This window comes from Vipera berus (assembly GCF_964194415.1).
Source record: "Vipera berus genome assembly, contig: HAP1_SCAFFOLD_98, whole genome shotgun sequence".
Taxonomy (NCBI): Eukaryota; Metazoa; Chordata; class Lepidosauria; order Squamata; family Viperidae; genus Vipera; species Vipera berus.
Window position 1 is genome coordinate 15042 of NW_027673605.1, and position 19374 is coordinate 34415.

Genomic DNA, 19374 nt, shown 5'->3' on the forward strand with positions numbered 1-19374 from the left:
TATTTCTATTTTGGGGGTGAGGGGGGATGTGTGAAGGAAGGGGGGGGAAAGGCTGTCCAAAATTTCCTTATAATCGAGAGCATCTCATCTGGGGAAAGTTAGGGAAGCCGCGAACCTGGTGCAGCAGATCCTATGCCCCCCCTCCCCACAAATTGAAAACCCCACGTTTTACGAGGGAGGGAGGGCAGCGAAGGAGAAAACGCTTGGGTTGGTGAAGGATCCTTTCAACCGAGGGGGTTTCTCACCTTTGGGGGAAACCTGAGGACCCTCCTCTTGACAAGGCAGCCCTTGCTTTGGAGGGCCTGGGTGGCGGGGGGAGTGTTTCCCTCCAACGACTGCCCCCTCCCCACTTGGACAGTGCTCTTTTTTCAAAGCCCCCCCCCCCGTCCCTTCTTTTCAAGTTAAAAAAAAAACAACAAAACCCTACCAATAACCAGTTCATGATTATTCCAGTGCATTCTGAACTCAGGGTTTTCGGCTTTGGGGAAGAGGGGAAAGGGAACGAATAATAATAATAATAATAATTAATAATAATAATAACAACAATATAATAATAATAAAACACAATCGGTAAGCTTGGAACGCAGACATCAAGCTGACTTGGCAAGTTCCTTCATAGATACGAGTAACAGTGATTATAGCCATGACACAAGGGGGATATTTTTGTTGGGTGGTGTGGATGTCAGTGAACGGCCGGCTGGGTCTTCGTGGCTGGCGAAGGTGGTCATTCGGGCTTTTTCTTCACCGGGCCGGGCAGCTTTGCTTGGATCCTGGGGGAAGAGAGGAAGGAAGGAAGAAGCACGCTAAGGAGGGAGGCTCGGGAACCAGCCTTAGCTGGCCTTTGGAGAGGCTAAAACGTGAGAGGAGGGGCACCCAGAATTTTCTCCTCAGAGCCGCTGAGCAGCCCAGGGAAGGGGGGGGGGAGGGAGAAAGATAAAAGTTAAAACAGAAGGGGGGGGGGAGGAAGCTTAATACCCCTTGGAGCATTTTTAGTATCCATAAAAATCCCTGAATTATTTTTTAGAGGTTCCGTATTTAAGATCTGTCAAATGTGGAGGCTACAATTTTTGATTGTCCAGCAAAGTGAAATTTATTTATTTTCTTCCTTTCCTTTCCTTCCTTCCCTCCAACCCAACCACCTACCTACCTATTTGTCTTTATCTCTATCTCTATCTATCTATCTCTTCTATCTCTTCTTTCTATCTATCTATCTATCTATCTATCTATCTATCTATCTATCATCTATCTATCTATCTATCTATCTATCTATCTATCTATCTATCTATCTATCTATCTATCTATCTATCTATCTATCTATCATCTATCCCATCCATCTCTATCTATCCCATCCATCTCTATCTATCTATTATCTATCTATCTATCTATCTATCTATCTATCTATCCCATCCATCTCTATCTGTCTGTCTGTCTGTCATCTATCTATCTATCTATCTATCTATCTATCTATCTATCTATCTATCTATCTATCTATCATCTATCTATCTATCTATCATCTATCCCATCCATCTCTATCTATCCCATCCATCTCTATCTATTATCTATCTATCTATCTATCTATCTATCTATCTATCTATCTATCTATCTATCTATCTATCTATCTATCTATCCCATCCATCTCTATCTGTCTGTCATCTATCTATCTATCTATCTATCTATCTATCTATCTATCTATCTATCATCTATCTATCTATCTATCTATCTATCTATCATCTATCCCATCCATCTCTATCTATCCCATCCATCTCTATCTATCTATTATCTATCTATCTATCTATCTATCTATCTATCTATCTATCTATCTATCTATCTATCCCATCCATCTCTATCTGTCTGTCTGTCTGTCATCTATCTATCTATCTATCTATCTATCTATCTATCTATCTATCTATCTATCTATCTATCTATCTATCTATCTATCTATCATCTATCTATCTATCATCTATCCCATCCATCTCTATCTATCCCATCCATCTCTATCTATCTATTATCTATCTATCTATCTATCTATCTATCTATCTATCTATCTATCTATCTATCTATCTATCTATCTATCCCATCCATCTCTATCTGTCTGTCTGTCATCTATCTATCTATCTATCTATCTATCTATCTATCTATCTATCTATCTATCTATCTATCTATCATCTATCTATCTATCTATCTATCTATCTATCTATCTATCTATCTATCTATCTATCTATCTATCTATCATCTATCCCATCCATCTCTATCTATCCCATCCATCTCTATCTATCTATTATCTATCTATCTATCTATCTATCTATCTATCTATCTATCTATCTATCTATCTATCTATCTATCCCATCCATCTCTATCTGTCTGTCTGTCATCTATCTATCTATCTATCTATCTATCTATCTATCTATCCCATCCATCTCTATCTGTCTGTCTGTCTGTCATCTATCTATCTATCTATCTATCTATCTATCTATCTATCTATCTATCTATCTATCTATCTATCTATCTATCTATCTATCTATCATCTATCCCATCCATCTCTATCTATCCCATCCATCTCTATCTATCTATTATCTATCTATCTATCTATCTATCTATCTATCTATCTATCTATCTATCTATCTATCTATCTATCTATCTATCTATCTATCTATCTATCCCATCCATCTCTATCTGTCTGTCATCTATCTATCTATCTATCTATCTATCTATCTATCTATCATCTATCTATCTATCTATCTATCTATCTATCTATCTATCTATCTATCTATCTATCTATCTATCTATCTATCTATCTATCTATCTATCTATCTATCATCTATCCCATCCATCTCTATCTATCCCATCCATCTCTATCTATTATCTATCTATCTATCTATCTATCTATCTATCTATCTATCTATCTATCTATCTATCTATCTATCTATCTATCTATCTATCTATCTATCTATCCCATCCATCTCTATCTGTCTGTCTGTCATCTATCTATCTATCTATCTATCTATCTATCTATCTATCTATCTATCTATCTATCTATCTATCTATCTATCTATCTACCTACCTACCTACCTACCTAACTACCTACCTTCTTTCCCTCCCATCTATCCCTTTCCCCTTCCTTCCTTCTCATTTTTCTTTTCCCTCCCTCTTTTCTTTCTTCCATCCCTCCCTCCCTCCCTTCCTTTCTCTTTCCCTTCTTTCCTTCCTTCCTTCCTTCCTTCCTCCCTCCCTCCCTCCGTGAAGCCCAACTACCTCAACTTTGGCCAATGGCCTTCTCACATTGCCAAGGGGGATGGTGGTCCTCGGACAGGCCCCCTAAGCATTGCTGAGCCACTTCCGCCCAATTTTGAGGAGCAGGCAGTGTGTGTGTGTGGGGGGGGGAAGTGTCTCCCAACGCCATGCCCAAGCCTTGTCATTTCCTCGGAGAATGCCCAAAATGGCGACTCACTTTGTGACGGCAGATTTGACTTGATCCCGGATGATCCCGACATAATGGTCGATCTGAGTCTGAGAACCAAAAGCGACAGGATGAAAGCAACGGAAAGACAGTCAAGGATACAAAGATACATTATCAAATTTATACGTCTCCATCCGTAACTCTGGTCTGTTACCCCATCCTCTCAGACCAGCGATTCTTTTTTTTTTCTTTCTTAATTCAAACACAAATAATACAAACGTAATACATATAAGTCTAAATAAAAACAATATAAAAATACAAATATTACAGCGCAACCACCCCACCTGGAGACCCATTTTTATTACCTACATTTCTTCTCGTATAACAACTAACAATATGCAATATATTTCAATTGTGCCCTTATCCCCTCCAAAACAGCATGTATTCCTGAGTAGGTTTATTCCCTTTGCCTTCCACCTACACTAGATTTTATAAAATCCTCCCATATTTTGTTATAATTATTTACTTTAACCATCCCTTTTTAAAATTTAATTTCTGTTCTTAATATCATTTATTGCCATATTCCATATTTCATTATACCACTCATTTCTTTGAATAACCCGATTCCGTCTCCTCTTAGACCAGCGATTCCCAACTGTGGGCACTTTCTGGTTTCCCGTTTTATACTAGGGAAAAAAGCTGGAAAATGCCCAAGTCCTATTATCTTCCAATGGGATTTTCCCATGTATTTTACCAGGAAACATAGATAGGGCAGCCTAGAAAAGTTAGCGCCCTCCTAACCATACCCAAGAACTCAGAGTTTGTTGGCGATGTCCATTTTGCTCTATGAGTTCATGGTGACCTAACCCTAACCCTAAGTGGAATTTTCCTCCAATGGGATTTTCCCATGTATTTTACCAGGAAACATAGATAGGGCAGCCTAGAAAAGTTAGCGCCCTCCTAACCATACCCAAGAACTCCGAGTTTGTTAGCAATGTCCATTTTGCTCTATGAGTCCATGGTGACCTAACCCTAACCCTAAGTGGAATTTTCCTCCAATGGGATTTTCCCATGTATTTTACCAGGAAACATAGATAGGGCAGCCTAGAAAAGTTAGCGCCCTCCTAACCAGACCCAAGAACTCCGAGTTTGTTGGCGATGTCCATTTTATTTATTTATTTATTTATTGATGGGATTTATATCCCGCCCTATCTCCTGAAGGACTCAGGGCGGCTCACAATAAAACATATAATAAGTGCATAAATCAAGATAAATGAAATTGAGAACATCAGTGCAATAAAAAATTAGAGAATTTAAAAATGAATTAAAAATACTAAATATAAATTAATTAAGATGCCTGTCAGTCTAGGTCAGCTTGGTGGAACAGGTGTGTTTTGAGGCCGCGGCGAAAGGATTGGAGGTTTTGGGCTATCCGAAGCTCAGGGGGAAGCTGATTCCATAGGGTTGGTGCTCCCACAGAGAAGGCCCTCCCCCTGGGGGTCGCCAGCCGACATTGCCTAGCTGACGGTACCCTGAGGAGGCCTTCTCTGTGTGAGCGTACTGGACGATGGGAATTTGTTCCCGGCAGCAGATGGTCCTGCAAGTATCCCGGACCTAAGCCATGTAGGGCTTTAAAGGTAAGTACCAGCACCTTAAATCTCACCCGGAGGGCAACTGGTAGCCAATGCAGCTCCCGCAGGAGGGGTGTAATATGGGAGTATCGGGAAGCTCCCATCACAACCCGCGCAGCTGCATTCTGCACCAGCTGAAGCCTCCGGGTGGTCTTTAAGGGCAGCCCCATGTAGAGAGCATTACAGTAATCAATACGGGAGGTAACGAGTGCGTGGGTGACTGTACGTAGGGCATCTCGGTCCAAAAAGGGGCGTAATTGGTATATAAGACGAATCTGGGCAAATGCCCCCCTAGCCACGGTTCCGATGTGATCTTCAAAACTGAGTCGTGAATCTAGGAGGACGCCCAGATTGCGTGCTTTATCAATGGGAGGTAACATCTCTCCTCCTATAGTCAGAGATGGAACCTCTTGGACTAAACGAGATGACGGTATGTACAGCCACTCAGTCTTGGCCGGGTTGAGTCGAAGCCTGTTTTCTCCCATCCAAATCTGTACCGCTTCCAGACAACGGGACATCACATCGAGGGCATCACTGGGTTGGTTCGGGGTGGAGATGAATAGCTGGGTATCATCAGCATATTGATGATATTTCACCCCGAAGCTACGGATGATCTCTCCCAGCGGCTTCATATAGATGTTGAACAGGAGGGGCGAGAGCACCGAACCCTGAGGCACTCCACAATTAAGAGGCCTAGGGCTTGACCTCTGCCCTCCTGCCAACACCGTCTGCGAACGGTCCGAGAGGTAGGAGGAGAACCAACGTAGAACGGTGCCTCCCACTCCCAGCCCCTCAAGACGACGCAGTAAGATACCATGGTCGATGGTATCAAAAGCCGCTGATAGATCTAATAGGACCAGGACAGAAGAATAACCTCTATCTCGGGCCCGCCAGAGATCATTCACCAGCGCGACCAATGCCGTCTCCGTGCTGTGCCCCGGTCTGAAACCCGATTGGTACGGATCTAGATATTCAGCTTCCTCCAGGTTCAAAGGGAGCTGTCGTGCCACCACGCTCTCAACGACCTTCGCAAGGAAGCGAAGGTTGGAGACAGGACGGAAGTTGTTTAAAACAGCTGGGTCCAGTGCCGGTTTCTTGAGGAGGGGCCTTACCACCGCCTCTTTCAAGGCAGCAGGGAAGTACCCTTCACTCAGTGAGGCATTGATAACTGCTAGGAGCCAGCCTCGTGTAACCTCCCGAGAAGCATAGACTAGCCAGGAGGGACACGGGTCCAACAAACATGTGGCGGCACTTAGTTTCCCCATGATCTTGTCCACTTCATCCGGAGTCACAGGATCGAACTCTTCCCAAATGTACTTGGCCAACTTCATCGTTTTCCTCTCGTTAGATACTGCCCAGTCAGAGTCCAGACCAGCCCGAATCTGAGCAATTTTGTCCACCAGATATTTACTAAATTCCTCAGCCCGTCCATGTAGGGGGTCCTCTCCCGTCTCTTGACTTAAAAGGGAGCGGACCACTCTAAATAGGGCGGCCGGGCGATTATCTGCGGACGCAATGAGGGTGGTGAAGTAGGCGTGCTTTGCCACCCTCATTGCCACAAGATAGGATCTAGAAAAGGATCTTAACTGTGTTCGGTCAGACTCGGACCGACTGGCTCTCCAAATGCTCTCTAGGCCCCTTCTCTGGCGCTTCATCTCCCGCAGGTCCTTGGAGAACCAAGGAGCGAGTCGGGACTTGCGCCGGGTCAGAGGCCGCAAAGGGACAACGCGGTCGAGCGCCTCCGAAGCAGCCTGTTGCCAGGCATTAACTAAGGACTCGACCGGGTTGTGGGAGAGGGAGGTGGGAATCGGTCCAAGCGCCATCTGGAATTTATCTGGGTCCATCAGGCGCCTGGGGCGGAACCACCTGGTCGGTTCCGCTTCCTGACATCGGGGGGTGACGTGACGGAGGCCCAACCGCAGGAGGTAGTGGTCTGTCCATGAAAGGGGTTGTGATGTTGGAGTAACCCCACCCATCCCATTTAGCCACTGCCCAGAGACAAAAATTAGATCCGGCATGTTTCCTCCCTCGTGAGTTGGGTCCTGAGTAATTTGAGTAAGGTCCATGGCCGTCATGGAGGCCATGAACTCTCGGGCCACTTCTGATGCACTGCCCAGGGAAGGTAGATTAAAATCTCCCAGTACCATAAGCTTTGGAAATTTGACCGCCAATCCTGAGATGGCGTCAGGTAGCTTGGGTAGAACCGTTGCTGTGCAGCTTGGAGAGAGGTATACCAGAAGTAGGCCCAACTGACCACCAGGACCCCACCTTAAGAGGAGGGATTCACATCCGTCTATCTGAGGGGCAGTGGCCTCCCGCGGATGGAGGGTCTCTCTGATAACGATCGCCACGCCACCTCCCCTACCCTGAGCTCGAGGTTGATGTAGCACACGGAAACCTGGGGGGGATAAATCAGTCAGAGGGACCCCTCCCTCTGGGCCCAGCCAGGTTTCCGTGATGCATGCCAGGTCTGCGCCTTCCTCCTCGATCAAGTCATGGATGAGGGGAGCTTTATTCACAACAGACCTGGCATTAAAATAGATCAGCCTGAGCTCAGGAGTCAGACCTCCCTCTTTTTGCTCTATGAGTCCATGGTGACCTAACCCTAAGTGGAATTTTCCTCCAATGGGATTTTCCCATGTATTTTACCAGGAAACATAGATAGGGCAGCCTAGAAAAGTCAATGCCCTCCTAACCAGACCCAAGAACTCCAAGTTTGTTGGCAATGTCCATTTTGCTCTATGAGTCCATGGTGACCTAACCCTAAGTGGAATTTTCCTCCAATGGGATTTTCCCATGTATTTTACCAGGAAACATAGATAGGGCAGCCTAGAAAAGTTAGCGCCCTCCTAACCATACCCAAGAACTCAGAGTTTGTTAGCAATGTCCATTTTGCTCTATGAGTCCATGGTGACCTAACCCTAACCCTAAGTGGAATTTTCCTCCAATGGGATTTTCCCATGTATTTTACCAGGAAACATAGATAGGGCAGCCTAGAAAAGTCAGTGCCCTCCTAACCAGACCCAAGAACTCCGAGTTTGTTGGCGATGTCCATTTTGCTCTATGAGTCCATGGTGACCTAACCCTAAGTGGAATTTTCCTCCAATGGGATTTTCCCATGTATTTTACCAGGAAACATAGATAGGGCAGCCTAGAAAAGTCAGTGCCCTCCTAACCAGACCCAAGAACTCCAAGTTTGTTGGCAATGTCCATTTTGCTCTCTGAGCTCATGGTGACCTAACCCTAACATTGTCAAGCTACCGACTTTCTCCAAAATCCCATTATTTCAGCCATCCTGGGAGACACACATCCTATTATTATTTCCGAATGGCTTGACCAGAATTCTTGGGACTGAAACTACCCACCTTATATTTCTCATAAACGACCGGCATGCTGAAAGCCAACAATTCCCCTAAAAAAGGAAGGAAAAAAAAAGAGGGGCATTATAGATCAAAAGGGGTGAAGCTTGACGCTGGAGAGGTTGTGGGGCCAATCAGTCTGCGAAGGTTGGGATATAAAACTAATACCTAAATCAGGGGTCTTCAAGCGTGGTGGCCCTTTTATGACTCGTGGACTTCAACTCCCAGAATTCCTCAGCCAGCATGCCTGCCTGAGGAATTCTGGTCCACAAGTCATAAAAGGGCCCAGTTACTGCTTGTGGACTTCAACTCCCAGAATTCCTCAGAAGGCGTGCCTGGCTGAGGAATTCTGGGAGTTGAAGTCCACAAGTCATAAAAGGGCCACGTTTGAAGACCCCTGACCTAAATGAAGGTGAAAGAACCGGGAAACTGTGCTTCAACCAAATGGAGGGAGCTAGGGGACTTGGCCACCTGCCTGGTCCCTGGGGAGCCGTCAATGCTTCCATCTGTATCTCTGCTTGCAACTTACCGAGGATGAGGAGGGTGATCCCATTAAAAATGGCCCCGACGTACGTCATCAGCCACATGACGACCGCAAGCTGCAGACCAAACAGGGCAGGGCAGAGTTAGCAAGAGTGGGAGGGCAGGAAGGTGGCACCCGGAGGCACCGTCAAGCAAAACTGGGTCAGAGAAATCTCTCTGATAGAAGGGGGCAAAGATAAAAATTTTCCCCTGTCCAGTCAAGGGAACAGTGCTCATCTCCCAGGGGAGCAAGAGTTTGTCCGAAGAGGCTTCCGTGGTCATGTGGCCGGCATGACTACATGCCAAAGGTACCTCAAAGGCTGTTACTTTCCCACCGGTCGGACCTATTTAAAAGGTAAAGGTTCCCCCGCACGTGCGTGCTAGTCGTTTCCGACTCTAGGGGCCGGTGCTCATCTCGGTTTCAAAGCCGAAGAGTCAGCGCTTGTCCGAGGACGTCTCCGTGGTCATGTGGCCGGCATGACTGGACGCCAAAGGCGCACGGAACGCTGTTACCTTCCCACCGTAGTGGTCCCTATTTTTCTACTTGCATTTTTACGTGCTTTCGAACTGCTAGGTTGGCAGAAGCTGGGACGAGTAACGGGTGCTCACTGTTACGCGGCACTCGGGATTCGACCCACCAAACTGCCGACCTTCTGATCGACAAGCTCAGCGTCCTAACCCACTGAGTCCCACTTTGCATCTATTTATCTACTTGCGTTTTGCCTGCTTTTGAACCAATGGGTGAGTGGCAGTCGAGGCAGGAACCAGAGCTCAGTCCGTTACACGGCGCCCGGGTCTCAAACTCTCAAGCTTCCGGGTGACCAGCATCTTTAACCACTAGGCTATCACTCCTCTGACAGATAGGGGTGGTGGCACCCCCTTCTCCTCTGAGAAAAGAGGAGCCAGCGCTACAGGGTCACCGGCGGCTTACCTTTTGAGGCTGCTTAATGCAAAATAATTTTAATGTACCCAATAATTACACATTTCAACCTGAAGCCCAAACTCAACCAGCCCCATAACTGTTTAGGAAGTGGGGTGGGAAGCCGGCCAGTCTCTCTCCCCCATAGAGCAGAGGTCCCCAATCTTTGGGGCACCAGGGACCGGTTCCGTGGAGAGAGGTTTTTCCACGGACCGGAGGGTGCGTGGTTTTGTGTGCTGCCTGCGTCTCGCGGATGGGGTTTTGCTTGCTTGTGCGGATCGGTTGCTGGCATGCCGCGGCCTGGACCGGGGGGGTTGGGGACCCCCGCCCTAGAGAGTGGGGAACAGAAGTCCCTTGTCTTGCTTCCCACCCCCAGGGCAAAGTTTTGCATTTCAGCACCCCGTGGACCCAAATGCCAGGGTCAGGCCTTGCGCTGACCTTCAGTGAGTCCACCAGGTCTTCCACCAGGAAGAGACGCAAGATGGCTTTCAGGATGCGATTGACGTGGTCCAGGCTGGAGCTGACGTAGTGATGGAAAGTCTCGGAGGAGAGGGTGACGTCCATGTCAAGATAGGCCCTGAGGAGGAGGGAAAGGGCAGAGTGTCACAGCTAAGGAAAGGCAGGGAGCTTTCGGCTTACGACCGATCGGAGCTATGACGGACAACTCCCCCAAACTTACAACCCAGATCTGGACTTCCCATGGCCGCCCCCTCTATGCTCAGATTTGGGGTCCTCGGCGACTGGCCTACATTTATGGCTTGTTTGCAACATCCTCTGATCACGGCGCCACTGTTTACATTTTTGCCGAAAAGCCGTTTTTATACTTCCTGGAGCAGACAGGAATCGCTCAATGGGCAGGGTGATTCATTTAACCACACACCCCAAAATGTCCTAAAATCCAGACCTGCTTTATGGCCGTAATGGGCAGGCTCCACTATGGTCCTAAGTAGAGGATTACCTGTGCAGAGATCTTGAATTTGAAGTTTTTGCTAATGCCTCAGAAGATTGTGGCTATCTTCTGAGGCATAGCAAAAACTTCAAATTCAAGACAGCCCTACTCTGAAACACGGTAGCTTCTCCAAATTGGTAATTTTAAGACTTGTGGATTTCATCTCCCAGAATTCCCCAGGGCTGGCTGGGGAATTCTGGGAGATGAAGTCCACCCACCTTAAAAGTTGCTGAGGTCGAGAAACACTGCATTACAGCAAACTAGGCTATTCTTTATAGTGCCCCATAAATATACTTTTAATACGCTCTGGTCTGGCTTGGTAGGGATGTGCCCATTTCACAGAGGGACAACCGAGGGCAGAAGAGCAGAAGCCAACCCAAGCCCGCTCACTTGAAGGGATGGCCTTCTTCGGATTTCTGCACAGCTTGGATGACGGATTTGTAGACCCGGAAGCAGATGGTGACCGACAGGAGGGCCAGGATGAGGTACGAGACGACGCTGATGACGCTGAAGGCAGCCAGGGACAGCAGTAAGATCAGGGTGGTGCTGAAGACGGCGCCCGACTTCTTGACATCCCTCCAGAAGACCAGATCTCGCACTGTGGAGAAAGGGAGAAGAGGGGAGGCCGGCCGTGAGCGGAGGATCAGAAACGCCGCAAGGAAAAGACGGAGGACCCACCGCGAAACTGAACGCATCGGCCCTGCAGGGGACACCCAGCGAGATGAGCAGCGTCTAGATTGGAAAATAAGTCAAAATAAATAACCATCACAGGTAGTCCTCGACTTACAACAGTTCGCTTAGTGACCAAATTCGCAGCAGCAGCGGAAAAATAAAAAGTGGCCGATGGCTGTTTTTCGCACTTAACGGCTGGGGCAGGATCCCAAAGGCCACGTGATCAAGATTCAGACGCTTGGCGATTGACTCGTACTTGTGACGGTCGCGGTGTCCCCTTGGGCGACCTTCCGACGAGCAAAGTCCACGGTGAAGCCAGAGTCACTTAACGACCGTGCGACTGACTTAACGACCGCTCCGATTCGCTTAGCAACGGGGGCAAGAAAGGTCGCAAAACGGGGCAAAGCCCGCTTAACCAACGTTGCGCCTAGACGCCGGGACTCGTTTGTAAGCGCGCGCGCCCCTCTGCCGAGCGGGCGAATTTTGATCCCGTGAGCAGGGATGCTGCGAGTGCGAAACACGGCCGTTAAGTCGCGTCTTGCAGTGCCTTGGTAACTTCAAGCAGTCACTAAATGAAAGGTTGTTAAGTCAAGGACCATTCCTTGTTGCCACTCAAAAACTATCCTGCGCTACTGAACGCTGGGGCTCCCGTCTACGTCACCGATCTGGAGAAACTCTTTGCACGCAGAAAAGCATGTGGGGCTAGCCCCAGCCAATGTCCCCCCACCCCCACCCCAGAAAAAAAAGGCATCCAAACCCATCTGAGCAGCACAGAAGCAGCATTTATAACTCAACACAAAGCTTCCTCTGTTTGGATGGGGGGGGATTCCACTCCCCCTTGAGGGGGAACATGGGCCACAGGCAGCTGGCCAAGAATAAGTTTATAAAAAGCACATCCTTTCGGGGCTCCCTGACCTACAAAGGTGTGTGTGTGTGTGTGTGTGTGTGTGTGTGTGTGTGTGTGCGCGCGCATCCTCTCTATCTCTAACTGGAATTGCTAAAGATGCAATCTCCCAAAATTCAGCCCACATTTTTTTTTCTGGATATCAAACATCTCTCTTTTCTTTTACACCCTGCCCCGCCTAAAACACACACACACACACACACACACACACACACACACACACAGCGTGGCAGATCCTCAGGGTACTAGGTGGGAACATACAGAAACAAAAATTTTGGTTTTGCTAGATTCTGTTGTTATGTTTAGCTCCAGGGTCAGAAAGCCATAATAAACCCCCCCCCCTCCAACTCTCTTTTCTCGCACAATTTGGACAGTGATGCAAAATCCCACGATGGCTCTCCCCACCGCCAAAATTAATAATAATAATAATAATAATAATAATAATAATAATAATAATAATAATAATAATAATAATAATAATAATAATAATAATAATAGAACATAAGAGTTGTAGGGCTGGGAGGAAACTTTTAGGTCTTCTGGTCCAACCCCCCCCCCCACCTTGCCCAAGACAGGAGTCCTTATAGCAGCGATGGCGAACCTTTTAGAGGCCGAGGGCCCAAACTGCAACCCAAAACCCACTTAGGTATCGTCAGGTACCGGGTGGGCGTGGCCCATTGGGTGAGCGTGGCTGCGGTGGTAACGGCAGACTGGGTGGGACGAAAAAGTTCAATCAATTCCAACTTTGCGAGATCTTTTTTTTTTCCCTGCGAGAAGTTGAAATTGATTGATTGGAACCTTTTTCTGTTTTTTGCATGGAGGCCTAAAGCAAAAAGGTTTTATAGAAGCCAGCTGAAGGCCTAGGGCTGGGGCGATGGCGCATGTGCCCGCAGAGAGGGCTCTGCCTTGCCACCTGTGGGACGCGTGCCATAGGTTCGCCACCACGGCCTTACACCATTTCAGAGAAACGGCTGTCCAATCTCTTCTTGAAAACCTCCAGGGATGGGGAAGGCAGGGAGGGAGGGAGGAAGCAAGGAAGGAAAAAAAGAAGAGCAGGATAACACAAGAACAGAGTTGGAAGGGACCTTGGAGGTCATCTAGTCCAACCCCCTGCTCAAGGCAGGAGTCCTTATACCATCTCGGACAGGTGGCTGTCCAATCTCTTCTTAAAACCCCCCCAGTGAGTGAGGGAGTCAGGAAGGAAGGAAGGGAGGGATAGCAGAATAACAAGAGTTGGAAGGGACCTTGGAGGTCATCTAGTCCAACCCCCTGCTCAAGGCAGGAGTCCTTATACCATCTCGGACAGGTGGCTGTCCAATCTCTTCTTAAAACCCCCCCAGTGAGTGAGGGAGTCAGGAAGGAAGGAAGGGAGGGATAGCAGAATAACAAGAGTTGGAAGGGACCTTGGAGGTCATCTAGTCCAACCCCCTGCTCAGGCAGGAGACCCTATTCCATTTCAGACAAACGGCTGTCCAATCTCTTCTTAAAAGCCTCCAGTGATGGAGCACCCACCCACAACCTCTGGACGCAACCCATTCCACTGATTGTTCTCCCTGTCAAGAAAATTTCTCTTGATTGGACCTCTTTTTAAATGAACTTCCCCCCATTACTTATTGTCCTCCCCTCAGGAATACATCACCCCCTCTATTCTCTGTCAGAGCCCCTCAAGTCTTGAAAGACTCAATCCCCCCCCCCAATCCTAATAGACTGGGTTACCTTCACAACCAGCTCTTTGAATTTCCTTGATTATCGGAACTATTCACTGGATTAAAAAAAAATAAGTTGCAAATTCACCGGTAATAGTTTACAGGGTGCAGTTGTGAAGTGCTATTCCACCATACGTCGCGGGCCGTCCTCCACTTACAGCCACTGTTGGCCCAAAATTGCGGTCGTAAGTCATTGTAGTCCCTAAGCGAATCATTAAGCGAATCCGTTTTACCTAATGGGCATTTTTTTGCTGGGGGAAAAAAAAACCCGAGACACCAGAAATTGGCAAAAAGCATCAAAAATTGCAGTCACAAGTGACTCTGTGTGTGTGTGTGTGTGTGTGTGTGTGTGTGTTTGTGTAGAGCCATCATAAACTTCAAAATCAGGTTGTAAGTGGCTTTTGGGGTCCACTGTTAACGGTCACCAAGCAAGTGGTCTTAACTTGAGGATTACCGGCACTTCTTGTCTAGAGAGTTCTCACTTAGTGACTGATCTTGGTGAGGGCCTATGTCTCTGTGAGCATTTCACGAGTGGGGAAAGAACGGTGGCGAAACTGCCAGCCAGGCGGCAGGATCTGGCTGATGAAATTCTCTCCGGAACAGGAAGAGATCAGGAGAGATCACCCTCTTGAACTCCGGATAGTCAGTCCTTTTGAGGAGATTTCAAGAATTGAGTTTCTGGCACTCGGCTGTGCATTGAATAGCTCGGGAGCTGCAGGAGGAACGGCAGAAACTGGAGGAGGAGTCAAAAGAGGAATCAGCCTAGAATCCCCTACATAGCCGTAAGCGGACTAAGTATCGTATTCCATTGTACTCCATTCAGCCTTATCTAACTCCAAGCAGATGCTGATTGTTACTGGAGAAGACTCCTGCACACAGGCTTTTAGCAATGAATCGGTTTAATTCTGTCTTTCATTCTTTTGCACGTAGATCTGGTCTTTTTGCGCCTGACAAAGAGCTAAGGAAATATAAAGGTGCCCCCACAATAGTTACGTAGCCTTTACGGATACGACCTGCAGAAGCCTCAAGTTCTTAAACACTTTGGGATACAACTAATTTACAGCTTAAGAGAGAAATTCCAAAAGAACAAAAGATACTTGGCGAGTTGCCTTCATTTGGGAATTAAGTAGAGGGGAAAAAAATATATAGTTAGAATAGAATAGAGCTGGAAAGGGACCTTGGAGGTCTTCTAGTCCAGCCCACCGCTTAAGTAGGAGAACCTACACCATCTCAGACAAATGACTGTCTAGCTAGCCTCTTCTCAAAAATCTTAAAAAGTGATTTCTGGAGGCATATGCTCTCTTAATACTTACTACTACCTTAAAAGAATTTCAATTTAGAAGCCAAAAGCTTAACGAGACCGTGATGCAAGGAAGTTTTAAACTGATAAACGGGAACATATTTTTACAAAGCAAAAGGACTTTCCCCCCCCCCCTTTCTTCCTGACAAACGTCTTTTCCGAAAAATCGTAAAATTAATCAGACAAACAGACTGGAACTTTGCAGGAGTGCTGACGATATATGAAGAGCAGCAAGCGATTGCCGGATTTTACGAATAAGAAGATACAAGCCTAGCCAAGCAGCCACTGTCATCCCAGCGGAAATCAACAATACAATATCCACGGTTACGCGGGAAGCCACATGCAAGCCACGCCATGACCTTCCCCGTGGGGTTACCTGAGAATTCAGCCAGTAATTTTGTAACGGTGTGTAGCACAGACGCCTCGGGAGGAAGAGGCCCGGATGTTTTCCCAAGGCCGACGCTGGCGGGAACCAGCGTCACGTCGACGGCCTGCTCGAGGCACAGGGGTCTCTTCTCCAAGGCCGACTTTGGAGCAGATGCTGTGGCCTCAGGCGGGACCTCAGAGTACTGTCCAGAAGGCCTCCCTCTGGGGGGCGAGAATCGCGTGGGTCTCTCCGTCTCAGCCTTCCTCCCGGCCTCTCGGAGCACCGTGATGGTGAGGCGCTCCTGTTCAAAGTCTGGCTTTGCTTGGGGGGGCTGCTGGGAACGGGCGGCCTTCAGCTCTGCCTCCGAGAACATCTCCACAGCCTCTTCGGTGGATTCAGCCCCCTTGGAATTTAAGCACTCCTTCATGAAGTCCATAAAGCTCTCCGTGCCCAGCCCGTCTGGGCACACCGCCCCTCGGACGCTGTCCAAAGGGGTATTTCTCAAAAGGCCCCCGGCCTTGGCAGTCTTCCTTGGTACCTCCAGCTCCCCGGCATCTGACACCCGCTTGGCTTTAGAAGGTGCACTGAGGCCAGGTTCTCCGGACGTGGCAGACGGTCGCTGCCTAGCCGCATGAGGCTCAGCCTGGGTTGCTTTGAACTCGTCGGTGAATCTCCAACGGCTTTCCAAAGCCATTTGGTCTTCCAGAAGCTCATCAGAGACCTCCTCTTCCTCCTCCTCATCTATATACACAATTTCTGCTTCAGAGGAGCTGGTGACTTTGGAGAAGCTCTGGCAATTCTCCACCACAGCCTTATTCGGGAAGGCAAGGGCGGCTGGAGCATCTTCTATGACCGTGTCGTCGGATTCTCCAGAGCTGTCGGCATCGGCTGTTTCAGGCAAGCATGGATTTGGCCAAGAAGGCTCGGCTTTCATTGGGACGGCTTCCGGAGGGGCACTTTTCACCACAGCTACGCCTTGGCCAACCATGGCTTGTTTCTTGTCTACTTGTAGAGATGGCTTGCCTTTTTGGTGGAGGCTGATCGTCACGGGTTGATGAGGAGCAGAAGCTTTGCTGGCTTCCCGACCGCTAGGGCTCACCGTGGGTTCTGGAACGCCGCCGCTCTTTTCGGTGGGCAAGGCCTTAAAGCCTGAGCTGATAACGTCATCTGTCTTGCCTTCCAGGTCCTTGGGAATCAAGTCCCAGTTCAGCAGCTCGTTGGTGAAGCTGTGCATTTCACGGACACACTTGGAGACTTCCTCCAGGGCCGCAGTCGTGCCCGAGGACTGGCGAGAGAGCCCTGGTCCCGAAGGAAGCCGGCCACTGCTACGTGGCTTGGCCTGGAACTCACAAATGCGATCTTCTGGAATGTCGGTCAACTGCTCCCTTTCGCCGTGGATCACCCAGTTGCTCCCGATGTCCTTGGAGCTGCTGCTCACAACATCTCTGAATTCCTTATCAAATTCCAGCTTGTCAGCAATGACCTCAAAGGGAGATTCGGGAGAATCTTTTTCCACGGGGGGCTCAACGGCCTCCCCGGAAGACGCGTTGGAATGTGCCTTGAGCTTCTCAGCGGGAACCTGCTCGGGTTCATCTTCCGAGTTGGCCAACAGTGCGAATTTGCAGCGGCCGTTGGAAGCTCGTTCTTCGTTTGGCTTGCATCCGTTCAGATCAGTCTGATCCTCCGGCGGACCAGCTCCTTTGAACTCGCTCTCCCGTGGAGAAGCCGCTTCCGTGACGGGGCCACGGCTGTGCATTTTGGATCCGGCAGAAAAGGGCAATTCCATTAGGCGAGGAGATCCCACCGAAATGGTCTCTATTCTTGAGCCGTCATTGGTCCCTTGGATGCCTCCTTGTTTTGGCCCTTCCAAGGCCTCCTGTTCGTCTTCGGAGAGGGTAGGTTTGCTGCTGGCTTCCCTCTGATTCCCAGAATGCATTAAATAAACTCCAGCTGATGGAAGAGAAGACACAGAGGAGAAAGGAACTGCATCCAGCAAGCTGAACCTTGCCAAACAAGACTCCCCGACTTAAATGGGGGGAGAGAGAGAGAGAGAGAGTGGAGAGGGAGAGAGAGATGCGCATACAGGATCTCGTGACAAAATTCCACAATCAAGCAGGCAACATGCTCGTAAGAAAACGAAAGCCACAATTCTACCCTACCAAATTCTGCGCGCATGCATCATCAGCCCATCACCGGGCGGACGGGAGCTTTGTCGGGAAGCTGCCATCCACGTCAACATAAAAAAGGGACCAACATTAGATTTCACGGAAGCTTAAGTCAGCCAGAGAGAGAAAGGCAAACGAACAGGTCATGCTGGGCAGGTGAACAGAAGCCGCCCCCCCCAAACGCAAATAAATGCCTCCACAGATTGTAGAAGGTTGGTCGGGGGCATGAAGATTAGGCGTTGTACGAATGCTATGACCTGGGTCTCACCTCGCAGTGTCTTTATTTCTATGGCTATTTACGATCACACTTGATTCTACCCCGTCGGTCTTCAAACTTGGCCCTTTGATGACTTGTGGACTTCAACTCCCAGAATTCCTCAGCCAGGCACACTGGCTGAGGAATTCTGGGAGTTGAAGTCCACAAGCAGGGGTCTTCACACTGGGCCCTTTGATGACTTGTGGACTACTCCCAGTATTCCTCAACCAGGCACGAGGAATTCTGGGAGTTGAAGTCCACAAGTCATCAAAGGGCCCAGTGTGAAGACCCCTGGTCTACCCCATCTAGCTTGTGCTACTCCTAAGGCATAGTGCTCGACTTACCACAGTTCATTAGTGAATGTTCGAAGTTACGACGACGCTGGGGAAAAAGTGACTTATGACTGTTTTTCACACTTATGGCTGTTGCGGCATCCCCATGGTCATGTGATCAAAACTCAGAGGCTTGGTGGCTGGTTCATATGTATGATGGTTGCCGTGTCCCGGGGTCATGTGATTCCCCTTTTGCAACCTTCTGACAAGCAATGGGGAAGCCAGATTCACTTAACAACCACATTACTACCTTAAGGACTGCGGTGATTCCCTTAATAACTGTGGCAAGAAATGTCGTAAAAGGCGGCAAAAATTCACTTAACAACCATCTCACTTAGCAAGAGAAATTTTGGGCTGAACTGTGGCCTGACTACCTGTATTATTTCTTCCGGCTACGATCCTGAAAGATAAGGGACCTGGTGAACTGGCGGGTTGTTGAACATGAAGCGTTTAGTGTTGGGACAGCCGAAAACTGGAAACACACCTGCAAACTGTAAACTCTCAGAACAAGCCTGGGCAAAGGATAAACGCCAGGCAGCGTCACAGTTGCTCAAGGCAATTCAGCCTAAAGGTAAACCCGATTATTTGCCAACGCATTTTGCTTTCAACAATTCGTCAAGCTGCCGAAAACAGCTAAAAGAGGCAGCTCCTGTGCTTTCAAAAATCGTGCTTTCTGCCGTGATAATGAAGGGGTCTGTCCCAGAAGTACCGTACATTTTGCACGGAGAAAGAGAGAGAGACAATGAACGCTCCTAAGTTAAACCCCCTACCACCTCCAAGCTTTTTTTTTTTAAAAAAAAGATTTGAAGAGCAGAGTCCAAATCCTGGGGAGGGGTTGCCTTAAATATCTCGCCATGTAACAAGCAGAAATATAGATGTTTTGTTGGTGATTGAC

General features: G+C 48.1%; 1 protein-coding gene across 1 annotated transcript; it reads right to left on the minus strand.

Annotated features, from left to right (window-relative positions):
• Positions 1 to 528: 528 nt before the first annotated feature.
• Positions 529 to 17909, minus strand: LOC308679273 (reticulon-3-like). Its single transcript, XM_081346879.1, has 7 exons — positions 15736 to 17909; positions 11168 to 11375; positions 10267 to 10405; positions 8917 to 8986; positions 8394 to 8440; positions 3449 to 3507; positions 529 to 770 (listed from the first exon to the last, which is right to left on the minus strand). Exons 1-7 carry the CDS (start codon positions 17660 to 17662, stop codon positions 725 to 727), a joined length of 2496 nt encoding a protein of 831 aa, XP_081203005.1. The 5' UTR covers positions 17663 to 17909; the 3' UTR covers positions 529 to 724.
• Positions 17910 to 19374: the final 1465 nt, after the last annotated feature.

Bases quoted from the DNA above. Each gene is read 5' to 3' on its own strand.
- LOC308679273 (XM_081346879.1), bottom strand. From the start codon at position 17,662: ATGCATTCTGGGAATCAGAGGGAAGCCAGCAGCAAACCTACCCTCTCC. The intron at 11,376-15,735 runs GTAACCCCACGG...CTTTCTCCACAG, and splicing joins ATTACTGGCTGAATTCTCAG to TGCGAGATCTGGTCTTCTGG. The intron at 10,406-11,167 runs GTGAGCGGGCTT...CCTCCTCCTCAG, and splicing joins GAAGAAGGCCATCCCTTCAA to GGCCTATCTTGACATGGACG.